Source organism: Pieris brassicae, chromosome 5, assembly GCF_905147105.1.
Source record: "Pieris brassicae chromosome 5, ilPieBrab1.1, whole genome shotgun sequence".
NCBI classification, from domain to species: domain Eukaryota; kingdom Metazoa; phylum Arthropoda; class Insecta; order Lepidoptera; family Pieridae; genus Pieris; species Pieris brassicae.
The window spans coordinates 18,059,501-18,082,277 of record NC_059669.1 but is presented as its reverse complement, the minus strand read 5'-3'; the positions used below and the strand labels follow the sequence as shown (position 1 = coordinate 18,082,277).

General features: G+C 32.6%; 2 protein-coding genes and 1 long non-coding RNA gene across 3 annotated transcripts in view; 1 reads left to right on the top strand and 2 right to left on the bottom strand.

The window, feature by feature from the left end:
* LOC123709677 (katanin p60 ATPase-containing subunit A-like 1) overlaps positions 1-11,004 on the bottom strand; it is a 31,689-nt gene extending 20,685 nt beyond the window's left edge. Inside the window, exon 1 of the mRNA XM_045661173.1 lies at positions 10,575-11,004. Within this exon, the coding sequence (XP_045517129.1) occupies positions 10,575-10,766 (192 nt within the window). The 5' untranslated portion in view covers positions 10,767-11,004. The remainder of the gene's footprint in view (positions 1-10,574) is intronic.
* Positions 460-4,385, top strand: LOC123709678. Its single transcript, XR_006753750.1, has 2 exons — positions 460-1,020; positions 3,826-4,385. It is a non-coding gene; the product is annotated as an uncharacterized LOC123709678 (long non-coding RNA).
* Positions 11,005-11,481: 477 nt separating the features above from the next.
* On the bottom strand, positions 11,482-22,673 carry LOC123709676 (trafficking protein particle complex subunit 10). The gene is made up of 15 exons (XM_045661172.1): positions 22,366-22,673; positions 22,066-22,277; positions 21,558-21,950; positions 21,152-21,451; positions 20,354-20,533; positions 19,879-20,111; positions 19,327-19,509; positions 18,875-19,252; positions 16,933-17,413; positions 16,141-16,320; positions 15,552-15,782; positions 14,672-14,932; positions 14,387-14,468; positions 13,836-13,964; positions 11,482-13,480 (listed from the first exon to the last, which is right to left on the bottom strand). The coding sequence occupies exons 1-15, from the start codon at positions 22,427-22,429 to the stop codon at positions 13,347-13,349; spliced, it is 3,441 nt and encodes a 1,146-aa protein (XP_045517128.1). The 5' UTR covers positions 22,430-22,673; the 3' UTR covers positions 11,482-13,346.
* Between the last annotated feature and the right edge of the window lie 104 nt (positions 22,674-22,777).

Sequence of the window (22,777 nt, the reverse complement as noted above, 5' to 3'; positions counted from 1 at the left end):
TGAATATTTATCCGATTCATACCTTGGATTTGCAAAAGAAGACATTACGGCGAAAGATATTATACATAGTTTGGACGCCTTATATGAACGTAAAAGTATTGCTACCCAATTAGCCTTAAGGAAAAAGTTGTTGGTCTTGAAATTACAAAGTGATGTTAGTTTGATAAAACATTTTTCTCTGTTTGATGATTTATTCACGGAATTACTCGCGGCTGGCGCTAAACTCGAAGAAACCGACAAAGTCGCCCACTTACTTTTAACCCTACCCGCAACATATGACGGTGTTATAACTGCCATTGAAACTTTATCGGAAGATAATTTGACTTTAGCATTTGTTAAAACAAGACTCCTTGACCATGAGGTCAAATTAAAGAACGAATATAATGACACAAGTGTTAAAGTACTGCAAGTTTCTACTGAAAATAAGGGTCAGTTTAGAAAAAGAAAATTTGAAAATCATACAACCAATAACTATTTTCAAAGGGATCATAAAGCAAAAAGGAAGTCAAATTTTATAAAATGTTTTCATTGTGGCCGGAAAGGACATGTGAAAAATGACTGTTATTATTTTAAGCGAATAAATCATAAAAAAAACTACGGATAGGCCGAGAACAGTGCAGACAGTTGAAGTTGATATTAATCAGCCATCCACATCATCAGCTGACGCGTCTGGTTTTGCTTTCATGGCTGGTGACTACAATTCGGGTGCAACCGCAAGCCAAATAACATTTTTATTGGACTCAGGAGCATCTGACCATATTATAAACAGGGAAGATTTGTTTAGTTATTTGATTGATTTGCCTATTCCTATAAACATTTCAGTTGCTAAAAGCGGTGAATATATTTTAGCTAAGAAAAAAGGAACACTACATGTCAGCAGCAATATGGGTGTTCGAGGAACACTAGAAGACGTTCTTTTCTGCCCCGAGGCGCCCTACAACTTGCTATCTGTTTCGAAGTTGCAACAGGCTGGAGCTACTGTCATATTTGATCACAGAGGTACCCGCATATGTAAGCAAGGTAAAACAATTATGAGAGGTAAGTCAGTTAATAATTTAATTACTTTAGATTTTGAAGTATATTTAAATGTGAGCTGCCCTGTTTCCCAGGCATGTAATGTTACATGTAATAATTACGATTTATGGCATCAGCGCCTAGGGCACATAAGTAAAAATAAGTTTTTGCAATTAAAAAATAATAAAATGATTTTTGACATTAATTTAATTGACAAAGTGATAACAAATGATAATTTATGCGAATATTGTATTTATGGGAAACAGAGTAGGCTACCATTTAATCACAGCAAGGACAAAAGTTATATTGAACGACCGTTATATATTGTCCACACCGACGTTTGTGGTCCTATCACTCCTTCAACAATAAATAACAAAAACTATTTTGTTTTGTTTGTTGACCAATATACTCACTACTGTGTTGTGTATCTATTAACACATAAATCAGATGTGTTCTCTGTTTTCAAAGATTCTGTGTCAAAAAGCGAAGCGAAGTTTAATTTAAAACTAGTTTATTTATATTGCGATAACGGTGGAGAATATTTATCTACTGAAATGAAAAAATATTGTGTTGAAAAAGGAATAACTTATCATTTAACTATTCCAAGAATGCCACAATTAAATGGTGTTTCGGAGCGAATGGTAAGAACTATAACTGAGAAAGCTCGTTGTATGATAAATGGTGCAAATCTTTCAAAATTATTTTGGGGTGAAGCTGTTTTAACTGCTGTGTATTTGATTAATTTAACCCCGACAAATGCTTTAAAATTATCCAAAACACCATTTGAAATGTGGCATAACAAAAAACCACAAATAAAATATTTAAAAGTTTTTGGTTCAACAGTTTATGTGCATGATAAGTTACATAAGACAAAATTCGATGTTAAGTCATGGAAAGGTATTCTTGTGGGATACGAACCAAACGGTTATAAAGTTTGGAATCCTGAATGCGAAAAATTTATTACTGTCAGAGATGTCATAGTAGATGAGACAAATTTTCTTCAATCCAGGCCTGCGTTGCGACCTGAAGAGAATATAGTAAATTCTCATGATAATGTTAACATTGACAACATTTCAAAGTCAATGAAGTCTCAAAATACTGACAGATATAAATCAGATACCTGTAAATCTGATGATTATGAAGTTCCTCAGAAAATTCGCAAAACTAACCATGACATCGTCGAATTTGAACAACCAAATGCACATTCTGATGATCTTTCAGTGGTCGTAAATAATGAGGACACAACCAGTTGTATTGAACCACGTAGGAGTGATAGGCTTAAAAGTCGTCCCCCTATTTCTTATAAAGAAATCGATGATAACCTTATGTGTGCTAGTTCAATTTTGTGTAAAATACCAAATTCGTTTCAAGAGATTAAAACACGAGACGATAGAGCTCATTGGGAAGGTGCAATTAAAGAAGAATTAAATTCTCTATTTTTAAATAAAACATGGACTTTAGTACCACGGCCAGATAACAAAAATATTATAGATTGCAAATGGATTTTTTAATATAAAAAATGATGAATTCGGAAAGCCTTTACGCTATAAAGCTAGACTCGTTGCTAGGGGTTTTAGCCAGGAATATCTCATAGACTATAATGAGACTTTTGCACCTGTTGCAAGAATAGCTAGTTTTAGATTTATTATTGCTTTTGCTAATCAATATAATTTACTTGTACATCACATGGACGTAAAAACTGCATTTCTTAATGGGGTACTACAGGAAGAAATATATATGAAAGTTCCAGAAGGGGTGTCTTGCAACAAAATGGTTATGTGTGTAAATTAAATAAAGCATTATATGGGCTAAAGCAAGCCGCTAGATGCTGGTTTGAAATTTTTGAACAGTCTCTTAGGCGGGAGGGTTTTCAGAATTCATCAGTAGATAGATGTATTTATATACTAAATAAAGGAGATATACAGAAAAATATATATGTGGTACTTTATGTTGATGATTTGATAATAGTGAGTGCTAATGTAAATACAATAAACAGTTTTAAAATATATTTAATGAGTAAATTTAAAATGACAGATTTACATGAAATTAAATTATTTCTTGGAATTAAAATAACTCGTTGCGATGATATGATAATGCTAGATCAAAGTGCTTATATTAAAACAGTTTTAAATAAATTTTGCATGCAGGATTGCAAACCTGCAACTACTCCTATGGATAGTAAACTCAATTATGAAGCACTAAACTCAGAAGAAAATTACACTGCTCCATGTCGCAATTTAATTGGTTGTCTAATGTATATAATGTTATGTACTCGACCTGACTTAAGCACTAGCGTTAATATATTAAGTAGGTACACAAATAAAAATAATAAAGAATTGTGGCAATGCCTCAAAAGAGTGCTTAGATATTTAAAAGGCACAACTGATTTTAAATTATGTTATAAAAGGTGTGAATATAATAACATCTTAACTGGGTATGTGGACTCCGATTGGGGAGGTAATGATGTAAATGATAGAAAGAGTACAACCGGGTATATATTTAAATTGTTTGAACATTGTTCAATAACCTGGACAACAAAGAAACAATTGTCAGTAGCAGCCTCCTCCACAGAGGCCGAGTATATGGCCTTATATGAAGCCGTTAGAGAGGCTTTATGGCTTAAATCTTTGGCAAGGAGTATTCATATTGATATATCCACTCCTATTGTTATATATGAAGACAATAACAGCTGTATAAGCATAGCAAATAATCCGACTAATCATAAGCGGACAAAACATATAGATATTAAATATCATTTTTCTAGGGAACAAATAGAGAAAAATGTAATAAAGCTAAATTACATTCCCACAGGTCAACAACTTGCAGATGCGTTAACAAAACCATTACCAGCGGTTACGTTTCATGAAATGAGGAGAAACATGGGTTTACAATAATAATATTTAATGAGTTGGCTACTATTTGTTATTAATTTAATTATTCTGTTATACTCATTGTGTTCTAATAATTATATCTAATGTATATAATGTATCGAATTTAAGATGATGAAATGATCTGATAAGGTTTTTCTGGGTTTTCCCTTATCCGAGCAACAAATGTTGGATCATTATTTTTGTATTTTCCCAGACTCGCTTGGAAGTTATATAGTTCTGTTTAGGCATTTGATTTGTACAAGAATTAATTTTTGAGGGGGCGTGTTGATTTATTTGAGTAAGATTGCAAAAATTAATCATTGTATTGACTATTTCCTGTCATTTGAATGAGCGATCGAGCCGCCATCTTGTCGAGGCGCCAAATTGTCTTTACCTCACTCTGCTCCAGGTCATTTCTGATTCTTTCCAATTTGTATCGTGGTAGGAAGCAGACATATCACTTCCAAGTTAAACAGTGAATATATTTCTTTATTACGGATACTGTGTGTGTATAATTTCCGTGCCCTAACAAGAATTACAACAAGAACCTCTTATAACCGACAAGCAAAATAATCGAAAATACTATAAGAGACATAAATGTGTTTACACTAAACATTTAGTGTAAATAATGTTCTCTACAGACTATATATTTGATCTGTTATCTATATATAAGCGATAATTCGAATATTTCACCAAACACATCCGAAAAAGACACCTATATGAAATGTTTTACCTATGATAGAAAAATTCATTTTTAGTTTCACCGTATTCGTGTAAATTGAAAACAATTTCTAATTACCGAAAAATATTCGAATGATCACTTAACGGTTAATTAAAATGTAAAAACCATGACATTTGTTTCAGTAAGAAACTGGTTTCTCACGTTTTTATTCAGGTCAACCGTTCAGTAAAACGTATGTTATAAAAACGCTATCAACACCTTCACCCTGCGTACGTTGAACTACAAACGGCTTATGGAACGAGGAAGGATACTGCGCGGAAAGCGCGCAGAAAGAACCTTCTTTAATAACAGGGAATGTATCTTTGTGTGTGTTCTAAAGGCAATATTTATAAGGCAAATATTTTGGTAAAATGATGCTGTACTTGTAGATGGGTGTTGCCCCCCCCCCCCCCCCCCCGCTTCCTCTCGTAAGCAAAAGTAAACGAAGTTCTCCAAAATAATAGTACATAAATCTTCGAAAATGCATCTGCAAATTTCGTTTCCAAGCATAGAAAATGTGTGGGTAATATGTGTATAAAAGTAATTACGTAATCACCAAATGAGATAATCTCAAAGAAACCCCCCTCCGCCCCTAAAGTGCTTACGTAATAGTTGAACGGCCCCGTAGAAAAAAAATACCATAACGATAAATGAATTAGAAATAAAGAAACATTTATAAATTAAAATTTAGCGTGGGACTAGCGTTAGATGAATTTTGTCACAACCGTAATTTGTTATTTATAATAGTAGTGCGCAAAAAGTATTTTACTAACATAGAACAAATGCGTTAATATGAATAAATATTTAAATAAATCTTCTGTTGTTTTTGTTACTCGTTCAATAGATAACATTTGTTGCCAGGTGAGTGATCCCAAGTGAGGATGTCTCTGTGTAAACTGATGAAAGAGACGACTGTTTAAGCACAGATATTGGTGTGACTTTTGTGTCTAACGGTTTTGTTCATTACTTTGTAATTAGAAAGTAATTATGCCTAATATTTGAGGCTGACAGTTATGAACAAGACTTTAAGGGTCAAAGTTGTATAGAAGAAAATGGCTCGACAGATCTTAAAATAACATTGCGGAACAATTATTGTTATCTGGATTGTCTGACGTTTCGTGTACAGGAAATATTGACACAATAGAAATGTGTTGTTTTTGATAAATAAACATTTGTAACAACTCTTGGTACTTATTGTAAACATAATGCAACATTAATAAAAAACGAGCTTCTCTGCATTAAGAGAAACTTAATGAATTAGGATAATGTGCTCTAGCCAACCTTTATAACTGAATCTATTAAAGTGATGGACCAGAGGGGTCGAGAAGCTGACATTCGTATGCTATTCGTAAGTTTTATTATTGAACCTGTACGAGGTATGCTGCAGTTCACGGTTGTATACAAAAAGCGGTAAGCACGTTCATTACTTGTTAGACACGGCTGTAGCAAAGGCCCTTCTCACTAGGGTTGGCTATTTAGTATGAATATATATATAGTGAATAAGATCGGCCCTATTTCTGTTAATATAAAATTAAACAGAATGCTGGATTAACACGAAGTTTTTCAAAGACACAATTAGGTAATTATTTACTTTGTCAGGGTATAACCTGGACAAAGGTCTCTCTGATATGATCACTGATATACACACCTTTGGAGGTAAAAATTCCACTAATGAGATATTAATAAAATATATTTTTCACTTAGAATCTCATAGGATGGTTCTCAATGAATAGAAACGTTATTTTTGGGTAACATAATGTCAGAGTTTTTCGGTATTTTGATTCATTTTTACGCAACCTTGCACTTCAAGTAGATCGACTACATTTTCTTTTAAAGCGAGTCTGTCAACTTTCAAGTTGAATATTCTTGTTACTCCGTAGATAATTAATGTATTGAATATTAAAAACCTTGTAGCTGACCACGGCTAATGGCCTTTCGAGAATTGAAATCTTAAAATTCATATTCCTTAGTAACAATGATTATTATAATTTACATAACACGTATAATTAAGAGCGATGTTCTGGCCAGCTGTTTCAGTCAATGTCGTTAGAATTAAAGAAACCTTATATATCAAATTCGAATTATTAAAAATGCTTTTAGATTGCCTAACTAACAGTGGGTAATTAGTTAGTTAAGTTACAGATGCATTTATATTTCTGAATACGTAGAGTGCTAAAGGAAATTCCTGACTCTTTGCCAGTGTATGTAAAGTGGTTCCAAATGTGTATACAATATTCCAAGTAGATGACGACTTCGAACGGCTAACTTCTTTTAAGTTACGTGCTAGCAGTTGGTCAATGAACTTTAAACTAGGCTCCTAAGAAACTGAAGTAGGCTATAGCGTGGATTGCAGACATGCCACCGTGGCCTAAATTAATGCTAAAAATTACTTTTTACGACTGTATAATATCTTTTTTTAATTTAATTCATTTTATTATTCTACTCCCGTACCATTGTGTCCAGTAACTTTTGCTATCTCTCAAATGTTCACTCTCTCCAAATCTAACTTTTAGAAGATACAATATATTATTACAATAAAGTAGTTCCCGAATGGTGTGTTACGCGTCTCACGAGATGCCCCGGCTACATCGGTAATATTTTTTGTTAACAATTCATGGGCGAGCCGGGACGCAATTTCCCGCTCTTTCAGTTGTGTTTGCCGCCTTTATATATTTAATTTTTTTTCGCATAACCGTTCCAGGCACGGCCTTCAATATTTATAGTGGACATGTAAATTGCGTAGCATATATCTATTATTTTTAAGCGTTAATTGCTATTACTAGACTTGCGGAAATCTGTTAAAACTGTGTACACTTTTATTATTACTTTGATATAAGGCTTGGCTTTAGTGATAAGGCACAGTACCACAGTAACTTCTTTAAGCTGTAACAATAAATTCAAAGGACAATTTTAATGTTACTTAAAAATTCCGAAATTATTCAAAGTGTTCTTTTGTCCCCATAGTTTTCGTTGTTAACATGAATTGCGTGCGAGCCTTCAGAAAATGGGTTATGCGGGTCGTAAGCGCAAAAAAGCAGGTAACCCTGGCTTCGTGAAATTTGTTACATTACAAAAAACCAATCGAGTGTAAAAACTCCTTTGTTGGGTTTCGCTGCGAGAAATACTAATTTGATAAACTACAAGGACGCGGATAATGTTTTGTGAGGTTCTTACCGACACGAGTTACAGGAAGCCATTTTACATTAAATACTTTTTGTTAACTACCGTTTAAGTAGGTAGGTATTTCCTAGATAAAATATTATTCGAATTTGTTAGTATTGTTATTTAAATATATGCACTATTACATAATAGGTACTGTGATTTTATATTTAATATAGTTTCTATATAGCGATATACTGTGTTAAAAAATTACAATTATTAATTAAATTTTATACACATAATTAAAACTTATATGTAAGACAAAGAAAGTATTATTATCGTATACCTTGGGAATGATAACCACGACAACTGTAGAATGTCACCATGACTTAGTAGGCGTAGACGTTGATGTAAAATAACTATTTTTGTTATTTCTTTTGGACTTATATGAGTAATATAAATATGAGGAGTATTTCTACTATTACCCAAGTAGTATTGAATATAACACTTTTTAGACTTAAACATCGATAATTTTACGAAACACAGATATCCAATGAATCCTCTCAGACAAATAGAAGGGTACTGAATCTTAAGGAATACAATACATAAGATACAATACAGAAACAATTTATCACAAAATTAAGAGATTAAAACTTTATCGAATAAATTATGTTTAATACTATAACCACACATCTTAACAGAAGCGACGTAGTCTCAAATTGCAAAATGCTTCTTAAGTCACAATCTCATCTTGAGATCTGACAATAATGCACAAACTAGGTATTATGTAGTTTTCCTTAAGTGCGTCGGTTAAAAATTGTTTGTACCGTGAACATCCTTGCAGTTTGATTATTATAAAATGAAAGCCGTCTTTATTTAACCAATTACAAATGAATGTAAAAGAAGATGTAAGGATATATTATCGACTATTTTAGTAAGAATTTATATATAGTTGAACGATAATCACGTACGATGCAACCTGCAATCGGAAATGCAGATGAACTCGACAGATAACACATTTCGTGACAATCTTTGTTACAGGATACACATACTAATAAACATACACTTGGTGTGGAACTTTTATTTTAAATTCCCTTTGAGGGACTGAAAGGAAAGTTGTGTGTGATATGCTAATGACCATTCTTCAATGCCCATATACGTTAAAGTTATAACTTGTTTGTAATGAGTCCAAGTTTTTTATTTGAAATATTAACTGTTTCATTATTTCCTTAACTAAGTTCATGAATTTTAATATTATATTGTCTTATCTAACTCATAAACAGAATTTGCTTTATCATACACTGTCACAAACATATAGTTATCATAAAACCACTTTAAGATACAACTTTTTTCCTTCTATAAGGTCTCCGTTGATACCTTGACTGTATTTACATATGGCCTTTACCAATATATATAGTTGTAATGCACAAATGAGACACACATTTGCATATTGATACCATTTTAGTATCATCTAATGGACAATATACTCATGATGCATATAATATTTAAATGAACTGAAATGAAATGAATAATTTGTTAATTAAATGACTTGGCAAACAAAAAAATTCTGAGATCTACATTGATAATGCTATATTAATATATATTATGAATAATTTTCTGATTAAATGACTTGGCAAACATAACTGAAATTTCAATGGGAACAATATCGGTTAGTGACAATGAGAATCACCTTATTAAAACTAAATCAGCCTATTCATATTCTTTTAACTGAAACACTTTTTCATTCCTTTTGGCTATACTCTGCAATGAAAAGAGACTAGAGTGCTTTTGTTAATAAGGTATATAAGACTGATTATTTTTTATGAATAATGATAAAAACCTCATTCCTGGTATCATGTCTATTAATCCTTCTAGGAATAATAAGTCTAAATGGATTTGAAAAATGCAGTGGTCTTGCAGATACAAAAGTGTATTAATTTTTGTACAATTACACATTATTGAAAATTTGTAATAATAGTAATGCTAATATGATTAGTTTATGTTCAATGAAAGGTTAATTATTTATGCTCCACTGACCTTAAACCATGTCAATGGCTTTCTATATTCAATATTGACAACAATGAACTTAGTACAAAGTAAGGGTTCAAGGTTTTATATCATAAAATGTTATCTTTAGGAATTTTGACAATTAGATTTCTTATTATTATACAAATTATAGTACTCTATTCTATTAATTGTTAGTGGTGTCATAAGTGGTTAATATGATAAAGATAAAGACAATAAAAAAGTAACAGCTTTAGCAGGTATTATAAAAATTACCAGTTCTCACATTTCACCATTCCATTTTTTCTACATAGTTTTTACTAAAAATGTACAATAATCTTTAGGTATATTTCAGTACTAATGTTATAAAGAGGAAAGATGTGTATTTCAGTATGTTTCTAAGGATTAAACTCTGGACAGATTTCAATTGCTTTGCTTCACCATTAGAATGCTGGATTCATTTTCTTAGTGCAACATAGCTATATTTCTTACTAAGTATTAAAAAAAAGAATTGTCCAGAGCTGGACAGGCCTCTAGTACATATCTTTAAATTAAAACCTGATGCGAGTCTTTATGACTTATACATTACATTTTAATTTTATGATAAATATTAATACTAATTTAAAAAAATAAAAATTGTTCCAGATAACAATCACAGTCTCCAGGCGTAGTGCCTATATATATATATATATATTATAATACAGACAATGCTTTATCAGAACTCTCTAATTATTAAGATCTCCCTAGGAGGCCTTTCGTCCGTGAAGTAAATTAGTCGTTATCATAAAAGGTATGGACATATGATTCAAGGTGATCAGCTCAAATATAATAAAAGAAAATGAAATGTGTAAACACTATTGACTCACCAGTTGCCACTTTGACTTGCGTGTAGGATCTGCAATCGTGATGAGAAGTCTATGGATCATTTGCACTGTACCCTCATAGTAGACGAGAGCCGACTCATAGTTTCCCATCAAGGCCATTTCGCGGGCAAGCTTTGTGTTCTCGCAAATTTCCCCAACAGAAACTGCCATAATTGTCATTCCCGCTGCGTACATATAACTGATTCTTCCCAGAAGACTACTTTTCCACACGGAGAGAGAATAAAACGCATGTGACAATCGTTTTACGAGAATTTATCATATTTAAAAACTTGGATATTCACATTTTAATTCAACAACGAATTTATTATTGAAAACTTAGTGATTGATTTCTTATCTCATAGCAACGGGTTACGGGAAATTTTAAAACCGTGCCCGTCCTTCGAGAGACAAAACAAACTTTAGCAATTTTGATCGACGACTACAGCAATTTGAATATGACGTACTTGAGAATGGCAATTGACACCTGCTACAGTCAAAGGACTGTGAAAGAAACACAGATATTTAAATAAACATAGATAATAAATATAACGATGTTTTAAATTTGAATTATTAAATTATTGCAACAAGCACGAGTCGTGATTGCCGGTGTCGGTAGTCTCAGTACTCGGATACCCAGCGCCCAGGCGTAGTGCCTATATATATTAATAAATAGTGTACATTATCTAATAAAATACACTTGAATATAAGCATTAAGCACTTAGTACTGACGCTGCAGACACACCAACTACGTTTATTCGTTGTACTATCTTCATTGCGGTGCCTTTTAAAAAGTCACACTAAACATGGATTTTGTATTATACTTATAAACTAGGTTTAAAATGTTTCATCTCTGAATAATTTTAAGGGCAAATTTATATCAAGGGGATGAAAGTAATATAGATAACAATAAACATTTTTATTGACACCTAAGTATTATACATAGTAGGAAATATAAATACAATTTTCAGCTATACAGCTTAAATCTATTTTTACACCAACAGTTCGATAATTTCTGATTAATGCTAATAGAACCAATATGTAATTAAATATTCTAAAAAAGAAAGCTTTTCTTCTATTACTAAGTTATAATGGAAAATATACTTTGAAGCCTCTACTTATATCATAAACACTGTGAGTATTTGTTACCAATACCAACTACATAAACAAATTATGTGATGTTATTTAAAATATAAACCTTTGGTTTCATATTTTTTTTAAATCCAATGTGTTTTATACTTTTAAATAGGATTTCGTCAAGAAAATATATATTTTTTTGTTTCACTTTTCAGTACACTGACAAACACAACAAAATAATTGCAATTAAGGTCTAAATGAAACCGATAGTTATTGGTTTATTGCATTTAAATGAACCCCTAAGATATATAACAAAGACATATTATGCACCCAATAAAAATAAAATACCTTATATATAAAAGTTACACAACTTAAACAAATATATAATTCTGTTCTTAAAACATATCTAAATGACACAAAGAACAAACAATTAACATAAAAACCACAAGCTAAAGAAAACATAACAATTTAACTTATACCTTAATAATTGAGATGAGAAAAACTATGTATTAAAAATGTCCTACCCTTATCTATTTTAACATGGACTTTTATTGAGCTAAATTTTATGAATTTTTTATCATAGAATATTATTTAATTCTGAACATCCGAGTTGTAATACTAAATTCAGATTTTCTTATAGTAAAAAGCTTTTAAGAATAGAACCTTTGATTATATATGTGTCATAGAACAATGCAACACATTTATCACATATAGCAATGGTCCAACTTTAGATAAATAATTTACAATTTCGGCTCTTCTACAAACATGCTGCTTTGAAAGTAATCATTTGTTTGAGATTTTTTCTTTTTTCGGTTTAGTGAATAACTTTGGTATTGGTTATATTTTTACTTCTATATCAAAATAAATATTTTGTTGCTACCTGTTTGACATTTGTAAATTCTTTAATTTTTTATTTTATAAAGGCAGGTTAATGTCTTTTGACAATATCTCCTAGATTTCCTTACTTAGCAGTCACCATATAGATTATTTTAATAGGTATTAAAACAGAACTAGTTAGTGTTATAAAATAATTAATATCAAAACAGCATGTTTATAATGCCTTATGACTACGTAATTTCGATGTACTCTATGACTACTATTCAAATGGATTCAGTCAGTAAAACTAATATAAACACAAAAACTGTTGTCATATAAACTGTTTTGGGTTGTTTGAATTTGTGAGTAATTTTTAATTATACGAATCTGGACTGATGTCATGGCAAAAACAAAGTAACCTATTTTAACAACAACATTGGGCTATTTGCGGTTGCTATTATACGTAAGGAGTATTTATTAAATGGCAGGTATACAAATTTAAAAACTATAACAAAAAACTGTCTTTGGACAAAGGTAGTTAAAGTAATTAAATTAAGTGTGGGCAGAGCTTAAGTTGAGTAACTACTCTCAGAAAACTAAAGAATTAATCCTTAATATAATGGATTTTAACATTGCATTTATTCTCTATTACCATGAGCAATCAATTTATACAAACAGAAAATAAAAACAAATACATTGTAATTAATTTCAAACTCCTTAATAAGTGTTACGTTTAGGGATCAGCCAATAGATGTTGCCCGCGACTTTTGAATAATTAAACAATAATGTAATAAAATGTTTTATACAAAATAACCGCTTTAACCCATTAAATATGTGGGAAAAAGTAACCTAACACCAACTCTTACCTTTTTGTCACAAAGGAACTCAAACAACAATATCCAGATGTTCCTTAGGCGCAGGCGCCAATACATGTACTTGTTTTGTTTTACCAGCGTGATACACTTGACCTGGACCAAATGGTTCTAACCGGGGATGCGCTGAAATATCCTTCTTGGGATCTGTAAAGCAAATTTAGTATTTGATATTAGACCTCGACACTGGTATCCTTGCTATAATGGCTTACGTTGGAAAACAATCTTAAAATACGGTAATACATTTAAAGCACAGTTCACAGTGAAATATATAAAAAAATAGTTATATTGTATTTGCATAAGGTTCCGGAATGTTCTACGGTGACATGCGTAGTGGCAGTCACTTGACAATTTGATGAGGGTAGACCAATAATTTCTATCAATGAGTTTTTACCCATTTATCACACATCGACTACAGTATATTCACACATAAAATAAAAAATATATTAATATTTTTTTAAATATAGAATGTTTACTAAAAGAAATTGTTTTTTTTAGTAACCTTTGGTATTAGCAGCGATGTATTTGGACAATCGGACGGTTGGTAGCGGCAGATAACCTGCCATGAGTGGCATCACATCTAATGTTACATTTTGAGGCTCGCCGGTGGACGAATCCATTGTTATTACACCTGTAAAAAATATTGATTTCGTCTTCGTTTATAGACCCGGTTAATACGATCGTATTTATAATTCGGGGAAATAATATGATGGTATAATAGGCAATAAGTTCCTCATTGTCATTTGGTAGGTATATTACGAACTCTTTGGTAGTTACAAAAATTAAAAAAAAAATGGCGTTGCAACCTTTTAGTTTTAGATTTATTTTTTCAAAGAGTAAGTTATCATTGCCTGACATACGTCCCCCCCTGACTATTTGAATCCATAATGCCGTTTTTCTCACGATGTTTTCCTTCACCGAACGAACATCAAATATGTCTAGAGCACAGCCGGAGATGGAATCTACGACTTTAGGCATTAGTGTAACTAGACCAATACTGCTCGTTACAAAAAAGTACAAATTACAAGTAAGAATAAATATAATTAATCCTACCAGCAGTTCTCCCTAAGACTGCCCACATAGTCTGATCAGCCAGCACCTCATACATCAATGATGTGTATTCAGTTTCATTCACCTAAAAAAAACTTTTTACTGTTACTTCTGTATGTACTTGAACAAAGCTTAAGAGACTCGAAGTAGTTTTTTTTTTATTTTGTTAAGACTGTTTTGGCTCCAGCGGCTAGTCCATATTGAGACTTGTTATTTATACATGTGCATATTGATATATATAAGAAAGGTGATTTGAAGATCTTTCAGCCAAATGCAGATTTAACCTACCCTCTGAACGCTCAAATGCAGACAACACACTTGACTTGCTCTGCAGAAATCCGATCCTTTTCCAGGTTCCAATTTCGTACGTATAACGAACAGTGTCGTACAATCTTGTATGTCAATCGGGCACGTGAACGTACGTGAGACCTTTTCATCTTCCAATCGGTATTGTACCGTGAATGTAGCCTTCATAGGACCAGCTTTAACCAAAGGATCTTTCAGTAGTTCCCACATAAACGACGCCGTTGTTCCGTCTGATGATATTTTCTGAAATTTTGTTTTAAGTAAAATGTTATTACTTTTTTAGACTACATTTTATAAAGTAAATACACTACAGAAATATATGTTTTAAAATAAACGATTTTACGAAAGGTTTCACGGCTAGTTTTCTATTCTGTTTGTTTTGCTTTTATAACTATTATGTATAATAAAAGTCCATTTCATATGCAATAGTATGAGCTTGGGAGCAATGCACAACGAAACTTAACCTACATACTGGCTACCTAGTTACATTGTCACACATATATCCGGAACGCACTGTAAGCGTTAATACAACTATTACACAAAATGCTTAGTTTTTATTATTTTATCGCATAAGGTATTTAGCATTAAGGATGTATTAAATATTAAGAGCGACTGCTCTTGCTGCTTAGACTAACATCGACCACCGTGTATAAAACAACACTTTTTCTTTAACATCTATTTAATACCGTCGCGATTTGACTACCTACACATTCAATAATAATATTACAAATACAAACATAACAATTCGTTTTTTCTACTTACCCTATTTATTCATTTATATAATTAATGAATGCACTAAGTATTTCATTAAAAAAAACAATATTTATATTACGTAATGAAACAGAAATTAGTTTTAAATTACCATATCATCATGTGCTTTTGGATTAAGATTGGACACAGTAGTGTTGCCATCACACTCCAATTTAGGCTCTGTCAGTACCAGTTGTATGAGATGTCCGACTGTAGACTTTAGAGTGACATGGACGAACTTTCGAGTATTGGAGGTGAGGAGCCTCCAGGCTGCTATCATAGGAGGAGAGAAATGTAGAGGGACCTCCATTACTGACTCTAACCAGGGGCAGGTTAGCCACACCTGGAATAAGCGGCAATGATAGATCAACATTTTGGTGAGTGCCAATCTTGGCGTAAAAAAATATATTAATTATAATAAAATGTTAAAATAAACAAGCTTAATGGTTCTAGAACCTTTCATTTATTTCTTAGGGTTATTGAAAAAGATTTCAGTAGTGCAGTTTTCAAAAGTATGGAATGCGCATATTTTTACGTACAATATTTATTTATTTATTACAGAAATACAGTATGTATAAATATATAAATTATTTGTATCCTTCCTTAATTCTTTTTAACCCTTACAGACTATGCCAATACGATAATGTCGAGAAACATTAAACAATTAAAATATATTAAAAGTAGTTTAGTCACACACTCACCGTGTGTTCAATACTTTTTTCCCTCTTTGGTAACAAAACAGCGAACAGACGTAAAGGAATTTTTGTAGTATGAAACGGTTCTGATGCCTCAACTGGTATCGTTAATTCCCGGGACAGTAAGGAGTTCACTCCATATCGGAGATGAAGGCCCGACGACGCTTTAAGGTGTATTGTTGTATTCTACAAGAAAAAAACATACTCTAGCCATCTCTTAAGTAACTGGTTGTATTATGTAGGCAGAGTTACGGAATTGTTTTCTTTTCTACTATTAATAAAAAGATCTAGATCGGTGTCTTGCAACCCTTTTAATGCCTCTGCCCCTAATGCCTCTTCTAAAATTCTTATGCCTCCCTATATAACATACTAAATACATACATGTTAACGAAACACTAAGTAGATTTTAAAACATATGATCATAATGAAATGAAATTACAAATAATTATTTAATTTTTTTTTTGCGAATAGCCTTAACATTCAAATTACCATCCAGTGGGAACGTGGGCCCTACGTTGGGAAACACTGATCTAGATATATTTCATAATGCTTTTAGTTTCGGGCCTTTACTTACGTTTAATAATTATTTATGTAGTTTTATTTAAAAAATTATAATATATAAAAAAACTATATGTGGTATGCAATGGAGAAGCGTTTATTTCATTGAATATCGCAATTTTATGATTATTTCATAGCGAAATGCCAAAATTACTTTACTTCCACGCACACAAGTGGTGGACTGAAATAAATAAGGCTTTGTAAATATGTAAATTTGCATAAATTTAATAAAGTTCATACCTCATCCATCCTCGAACAACCATTAGTGACAACTAACTCCATATCGTGTTCCAAACCCGCAACTAAATCCTTCTTTGGCTCAACTTTATTCAAATACACACTCACGCCTTGTGTTATCACTTCGAAACCCATTTTGGAACTTAACACATCAGATATAAAGTCTATTTTCCCCTCGACCAATAAAGATATTACACCCAGCTTAAAAACCCCGCATTTGGTCGGTATACACTCAAATAATACTTCATTTAAGCCTGGTTTTATGATGAAGTCAGTACAGCTTAGGTAAAATTCACAGTTAGATTTTACTTGTGGAACTGGTTTACGATACTTCGTGCTATCCGATCTTTTTAATATCATTTTTGGGTTTTGACATTCTATAGTGGCCTTTTGAAGGGATTTATCTTCTTTAAAATGGAGTTTTGAGGTAATCTGCATTGGATCTAATAGAGGATTCTTGGGTTTTAAGTCATCCAGTCTTATACTGAAAAGTACAATAAATTACTAGTAACCACTCGAATACAAGTTATACAGGTTCAGTCTCTAACACCGGCAGCACTGTCTCAAGATAAAAAGGCGAATCGCTAAAGATGCCATGACACGTTTAAGCAACATCTGGAAGGAACGAGAAATTGGTATCAAAACCAGAATTCCGATCGATACGACCTCTAGTATTAGTACCCCTATAATCCTGTATGAAGTAGAATTATATTGGCTCGAGAAAGGCAAAGAATTGATGCCTTTGAGATATGGTGCTGGAGGCGAATGTTAAGAAGACCCTGGACTTCCAAACTGACCAATACCGCATACGGATTCGCCTGTCTACCATGTGCCGACAACGAATTATATCATATTTCGACCATACAATGCGCAAAGGCGATGAGAACTTGGAGAAAGTGATCGGGGTTGGTAACACAGAAGGCAAAAGATCATGTGGCAGTTCACCAACCAGATAGACCGTTTATGTGAAAGATTCATCGTCCTCAAAACTATACATTGTAGTAAGAGGTGCTGGACAGGTGGAACCAGAAAGTCCGGTCCAGAAGTTTCTTTGATCACCACGACGCTCAAACTTAAGCTACGTCGAACGAACTTGTCTGAAGAGAGAGAGATAGCTTTAGTGCCTTTACAGAAACGTTCAACTTTCCATTTTTGTATGCATTTACTATGTTTTTTTTTAATTCCCGTAGCGCTGATTTCGCAATCTAAGGTTAGCGCGGTACAAAAATTCATTTTTGGGATCAGGATTGCTGCCGGTATCGCAATTGGAAGTTAGAGTAAGCTCAGATGTGCTTAATAAAGCTAGTTTTATTAAGAATGCCGTGGATTAGAAGTAACTACACAACATTTCGATTATAAACCAATATATTTTTGTATTCCCGGATAAACAATACAGACGGAAAACATTAACTATTTTCAATAATTGATTATATGATTTATAATATAATTTCAGAGAATGCTGCATTCAAACCCTATCGATTCAGAACTTAATTTTCTTTTAAAGGAAAGTAACTTGTTCGTAGAGCTATTTTCTTCACTCTACATCGCATCAAACCTAATGTGTCAGAAGGATAACCTGTAAGTTATAAATGAAACACACATTTAGGTTTCTCCTATACCCAGGGTGTTACAGACTTCATACATTATTAGCACAACGCGTAGCTGTTATAAATATACAAAATCACACTCAGCTCTAGTACTTCAATATGAGCGTTATTTTTGCCGCGCACCACCACTACGTGGAACCAGCTGCCCACTAAAGTATTTCCGAACCAATTCAACTTAGGGTCCTTCAAGAAAAGAGCGTATCAATTTTTAAAAGGCCGGCAACGTACTTGCGAGCCCTCTGGCATTGAGAGTGTCCATGGGCGGCGGTATAACTTAAGATCAGTTGAGCCTCCTGTGCGTTTGCCCCAAGTTTTATAAAAAACTAATCCTCACTTACCTTGTACTAAAACTAGAAACATCATCACTAGACTTGTTCGGACTAGCCTGTATACCTAAATCAGTCTTATTTTTCACCGGCGTCTTCTCTATTTCACAGGGGTCTATACAAATGGTAGCTTTCGTACACACCACGTCTTTTGGGAGAACACTCTCAAAAACCAGTTTACATTGAACCTTATTTTCTGTTATATAACCACGTTCGGACGGCAATAGGGTTGAGGAAATTAGTCGAAAGCAATCGCTAAGGTCCGCTTGGACTGAATCTTTATCAGTGAGATTTTGCTTGATCGACTTCATCATTTCCTCAAAGAAGAAATTTCTGACTAGGATCTCTAGTTCAGCTGTACTTGCAATTTTTGCTGATAGTGTAGTGTATCTGTAAGAGATTTATGGAAATTGTTAATTAAATTTATCAACCATTTGTTACAAATGAATTTTCCAATTTTCAACCTGTCAAAATCATTCATTTTCTTGGCAGCGGCAACCAATTCGAGCCTCGTTTGAGCTGCAAGCTCATGCCAGCCTTGTTCCTCGTAAGATCTTAAGGCGTCCACGAGAAATACAACCGCTTTGCTGGTCTCGCCTAACTCCGAATAGAAAGCCGCTAAGTCTCTACCAATTTGACGAGCAAATCTGCAAAAATACAAGTATTTGTTAAAAAGCTTTTCTCATGAATAAATTACTTGTAATAAGATTTATGTTTCAGCTATCTCAGCCACAAAGCACTTTTTAGTTGGATATTCATATTTTTACGACAGCTCTAAAGGTAATAATAATGCACGAAATATATATTTACAAAAAAAAAAATGTTTAATTACTACTGTAAATGAGTCACATAAGGAGGTTATGAAAGCTAAGTTTGTTTTTATGATTAGTTATAGTTCTGTGGAGAAAAACACAGTAACAGCAAAACTTCTTTAATCATTCTGTAAACATATCAAATACTCTTGGACTGTATACAATGCAGTTTATACGAAAAAAATATATATTGGTAAGACTAACCTTAATCTTCCAATATGCTTATACGTCCCCATAGCCAATTCGGCTAACTCCAAATAGTACTGCTGAAAGCATGTACTGCTGCATAAAGCCTCCTTCAGCCTCACGGTTGGGGACTTGTTATTTGTCTCTGTATCCCCCATTCCGGCTGACAGCATTACTACTAGGTGGAGCTGTTCCGATGTAGGTTCCGGAGAACCAGGTAATAGGCCACACAGCTTGCCGAGTTCGTGAAGCTAAAGAAGTAAGTTACGTAAAAATATTGGCGAATCAAAAGGTAGTTTTCAAAGCTAGACAAATTATCTGGGTTTTACCTGTGCATAAACTCCTGAAAACTTTACTTTTTTTAAATACAGCCTAAAGTAATTTTTATAACAGAAATCTGAACCCAGTGGTAGCACTAATTATAAATTTATCTATAGTGAAATTGATAATTTTTTGATAGCATTAAGACAGCATAATATTTTATGTACGGTACCTTATCTTTAGCATTATGCAACAAGGGAGCTTGCATATCAGTGCACGCTTCACAAACGCGTAACGTTTCAACGCAAGCCAAATGTGCCCAACACGCTGAAGCGCCATCTATTGACGGCGCTCCCAGTAATGATAACTCCACCAATGTATTGTGTACTGTGCTTATACAGCGGGAAGCGACCTGAAACAGTTTACTTCAACTTATCAAAATTTGATTTGTGCAGTACAGTCACAATGTTTATCGCCAATAATAAAGAATTATTAAATAAATATTTATATTATATGAAAAACATAGTCTTAAAGCTTTGTAAAATAACAGGGCACAATAAAATAGGTTACAATAACTTGTTGTTGTCTCTTATATTTAAATTGTTTTGTGTAAAATCTAAAATTATACTTAATATAACCCCCCCCCCCCCAGGCTTGTTGAATTAACCAAGTGCCTAACAAACTACAGACGCAATTTTTTTAATAGAAATTAATTACCTTTTGAGCCTAGGAAACAACTCCAGTTAATTAACTGACATGATAACACAGTCATGTGGAAAAGAATTTCATGTTAATTTATTACTGGAACTTTAATGAGAACAATTGCATTAATTTACTGTTGTTTTTATAGAAGTTAATCCACAGACAACTTATCCTAGATATAAAAAAATAATATGTCATAGTATATAATATACTACACTTTCATTTCTACCGTTATTACAGAATAAGATATCAAACTAGTTTTATTATTAAATATGTTTCTTAAATAGTTAGTCCATGTTTTGTACGGATAAATAAAATTAATGCTTACCTCCTCTGGTTTTTCAGTAAGTAATAACATGGCACTCTGTCGTTGAAATAAATAGCTCCTAAAGTCTAATAGAGAGGCTTTTTGTTTAATTATAAGTTCCCTTAAATGCATTGGCACGGTTGTTGTCAGTCTGATGGCTTGCCATGATGTAATTTGTTGTTTAAATGTGTCAAGCCATTTAGGACTCTCTGTTACATTAGAATTGAGTACAAATTGAGAAAATAAAGCATCTAACTCATCATATTGGACAAGAGCTTCCTCATATAATCCAAGCATTTCAAGAACAAATGCTAATTGCTCCTGAAATAAAACAAGCATTTTTATTGTTTCTTATAAATATTGCATTAATTACTGATGAAAACAGGATATAATGTATTTAAAAGATAAGAGGTGAAAAAATACAAACCTGCAAAATAAAATATTTACAATAATCCCATTGTGGGTCATTCCTTTTTTCTCTCTGTTCTCTCATATATTCCTCAAACTTATTTAATGCTTTATTATAGGATACTAAAACTAAATGCCGTAGTTTTGCAACTAGTGCTCTCCATGACTCTGCACTTCTGGCCTCTGATTTAATAGGATTAATTACAGATATAAATCTATCTTCGGTCTGCTTTATAGCAAAATCTCCTTTAATTTTATCTAGAACTGTTGTTCTTGGTAAAAGTTTATTTGTTTTCCTTATATCATAAGTTTCCACTAAAACAATCATCCAGTCAGATACATTATTTTTTTCTAATTGTTTGAACCATACTTCTATATCTTCCCTAAGAGTTGTTTTATAATATTCTATATCCTGTAAGAATTTTTGTAACATTATTTGACTTTTGTCTACTATTTTACTACTTTTACAGACATACATGATTCATTTGTTAATCTTATTCTTGTAGAAATACAAAGCAATATCTTACCACACAATCAGTCCAATAAATATGTAATATAGGACGTTTCAATAAATTTAGTTCTGATTGCACTTTGTCCTTATTAAATTTTATGAAGGATGCCTCTAAATAAACAAATTTTGTTATCCTCCCAAAAGACCTTCGCCATTCACAGGAATCCTGAGGAATTGCTGCAACTAACGGAGCTTCCAGGGTACAAAACAAGTTCCAGTCTCCCGCGCCTAATAATACAAAATGGTATAATTAATAATGACCTCTAAAACAGGATAAAGAAACATTTAGTTGGTAGACACTTTTATAATAACTTACATGTTATTATTGGTTTGTTTTGCATCCCGTCTTTGTTTGCCGCAGAGCTATCTACACCCTTCATTTTTCATCATCAACTATTCCGCTTAGTTCTATCTACAACACTCCAAAATATTACTCCGTCAACAGGATAAGTCAACCCACATTTTGTTTAAAATGGATAGAGATAATCAACCATGTTAGACTTCATGAATCTAACGAATCCTAATAGTAGAAGATAAAAACAAGGAATCTAATTAGACGAAATAATCAAAATTAATTGATATTTCGTATAGAAAACCCAATGTTCAAACATTAAAAAAGTCAAAACTCAAAACGAAGTCAAAATCCGGGACGTCGAGACAGTAAACGTCATTCATAAGTGACATAGTTTTCATTTAATAATGTTAATTATCAATTATTCATGCTTGTC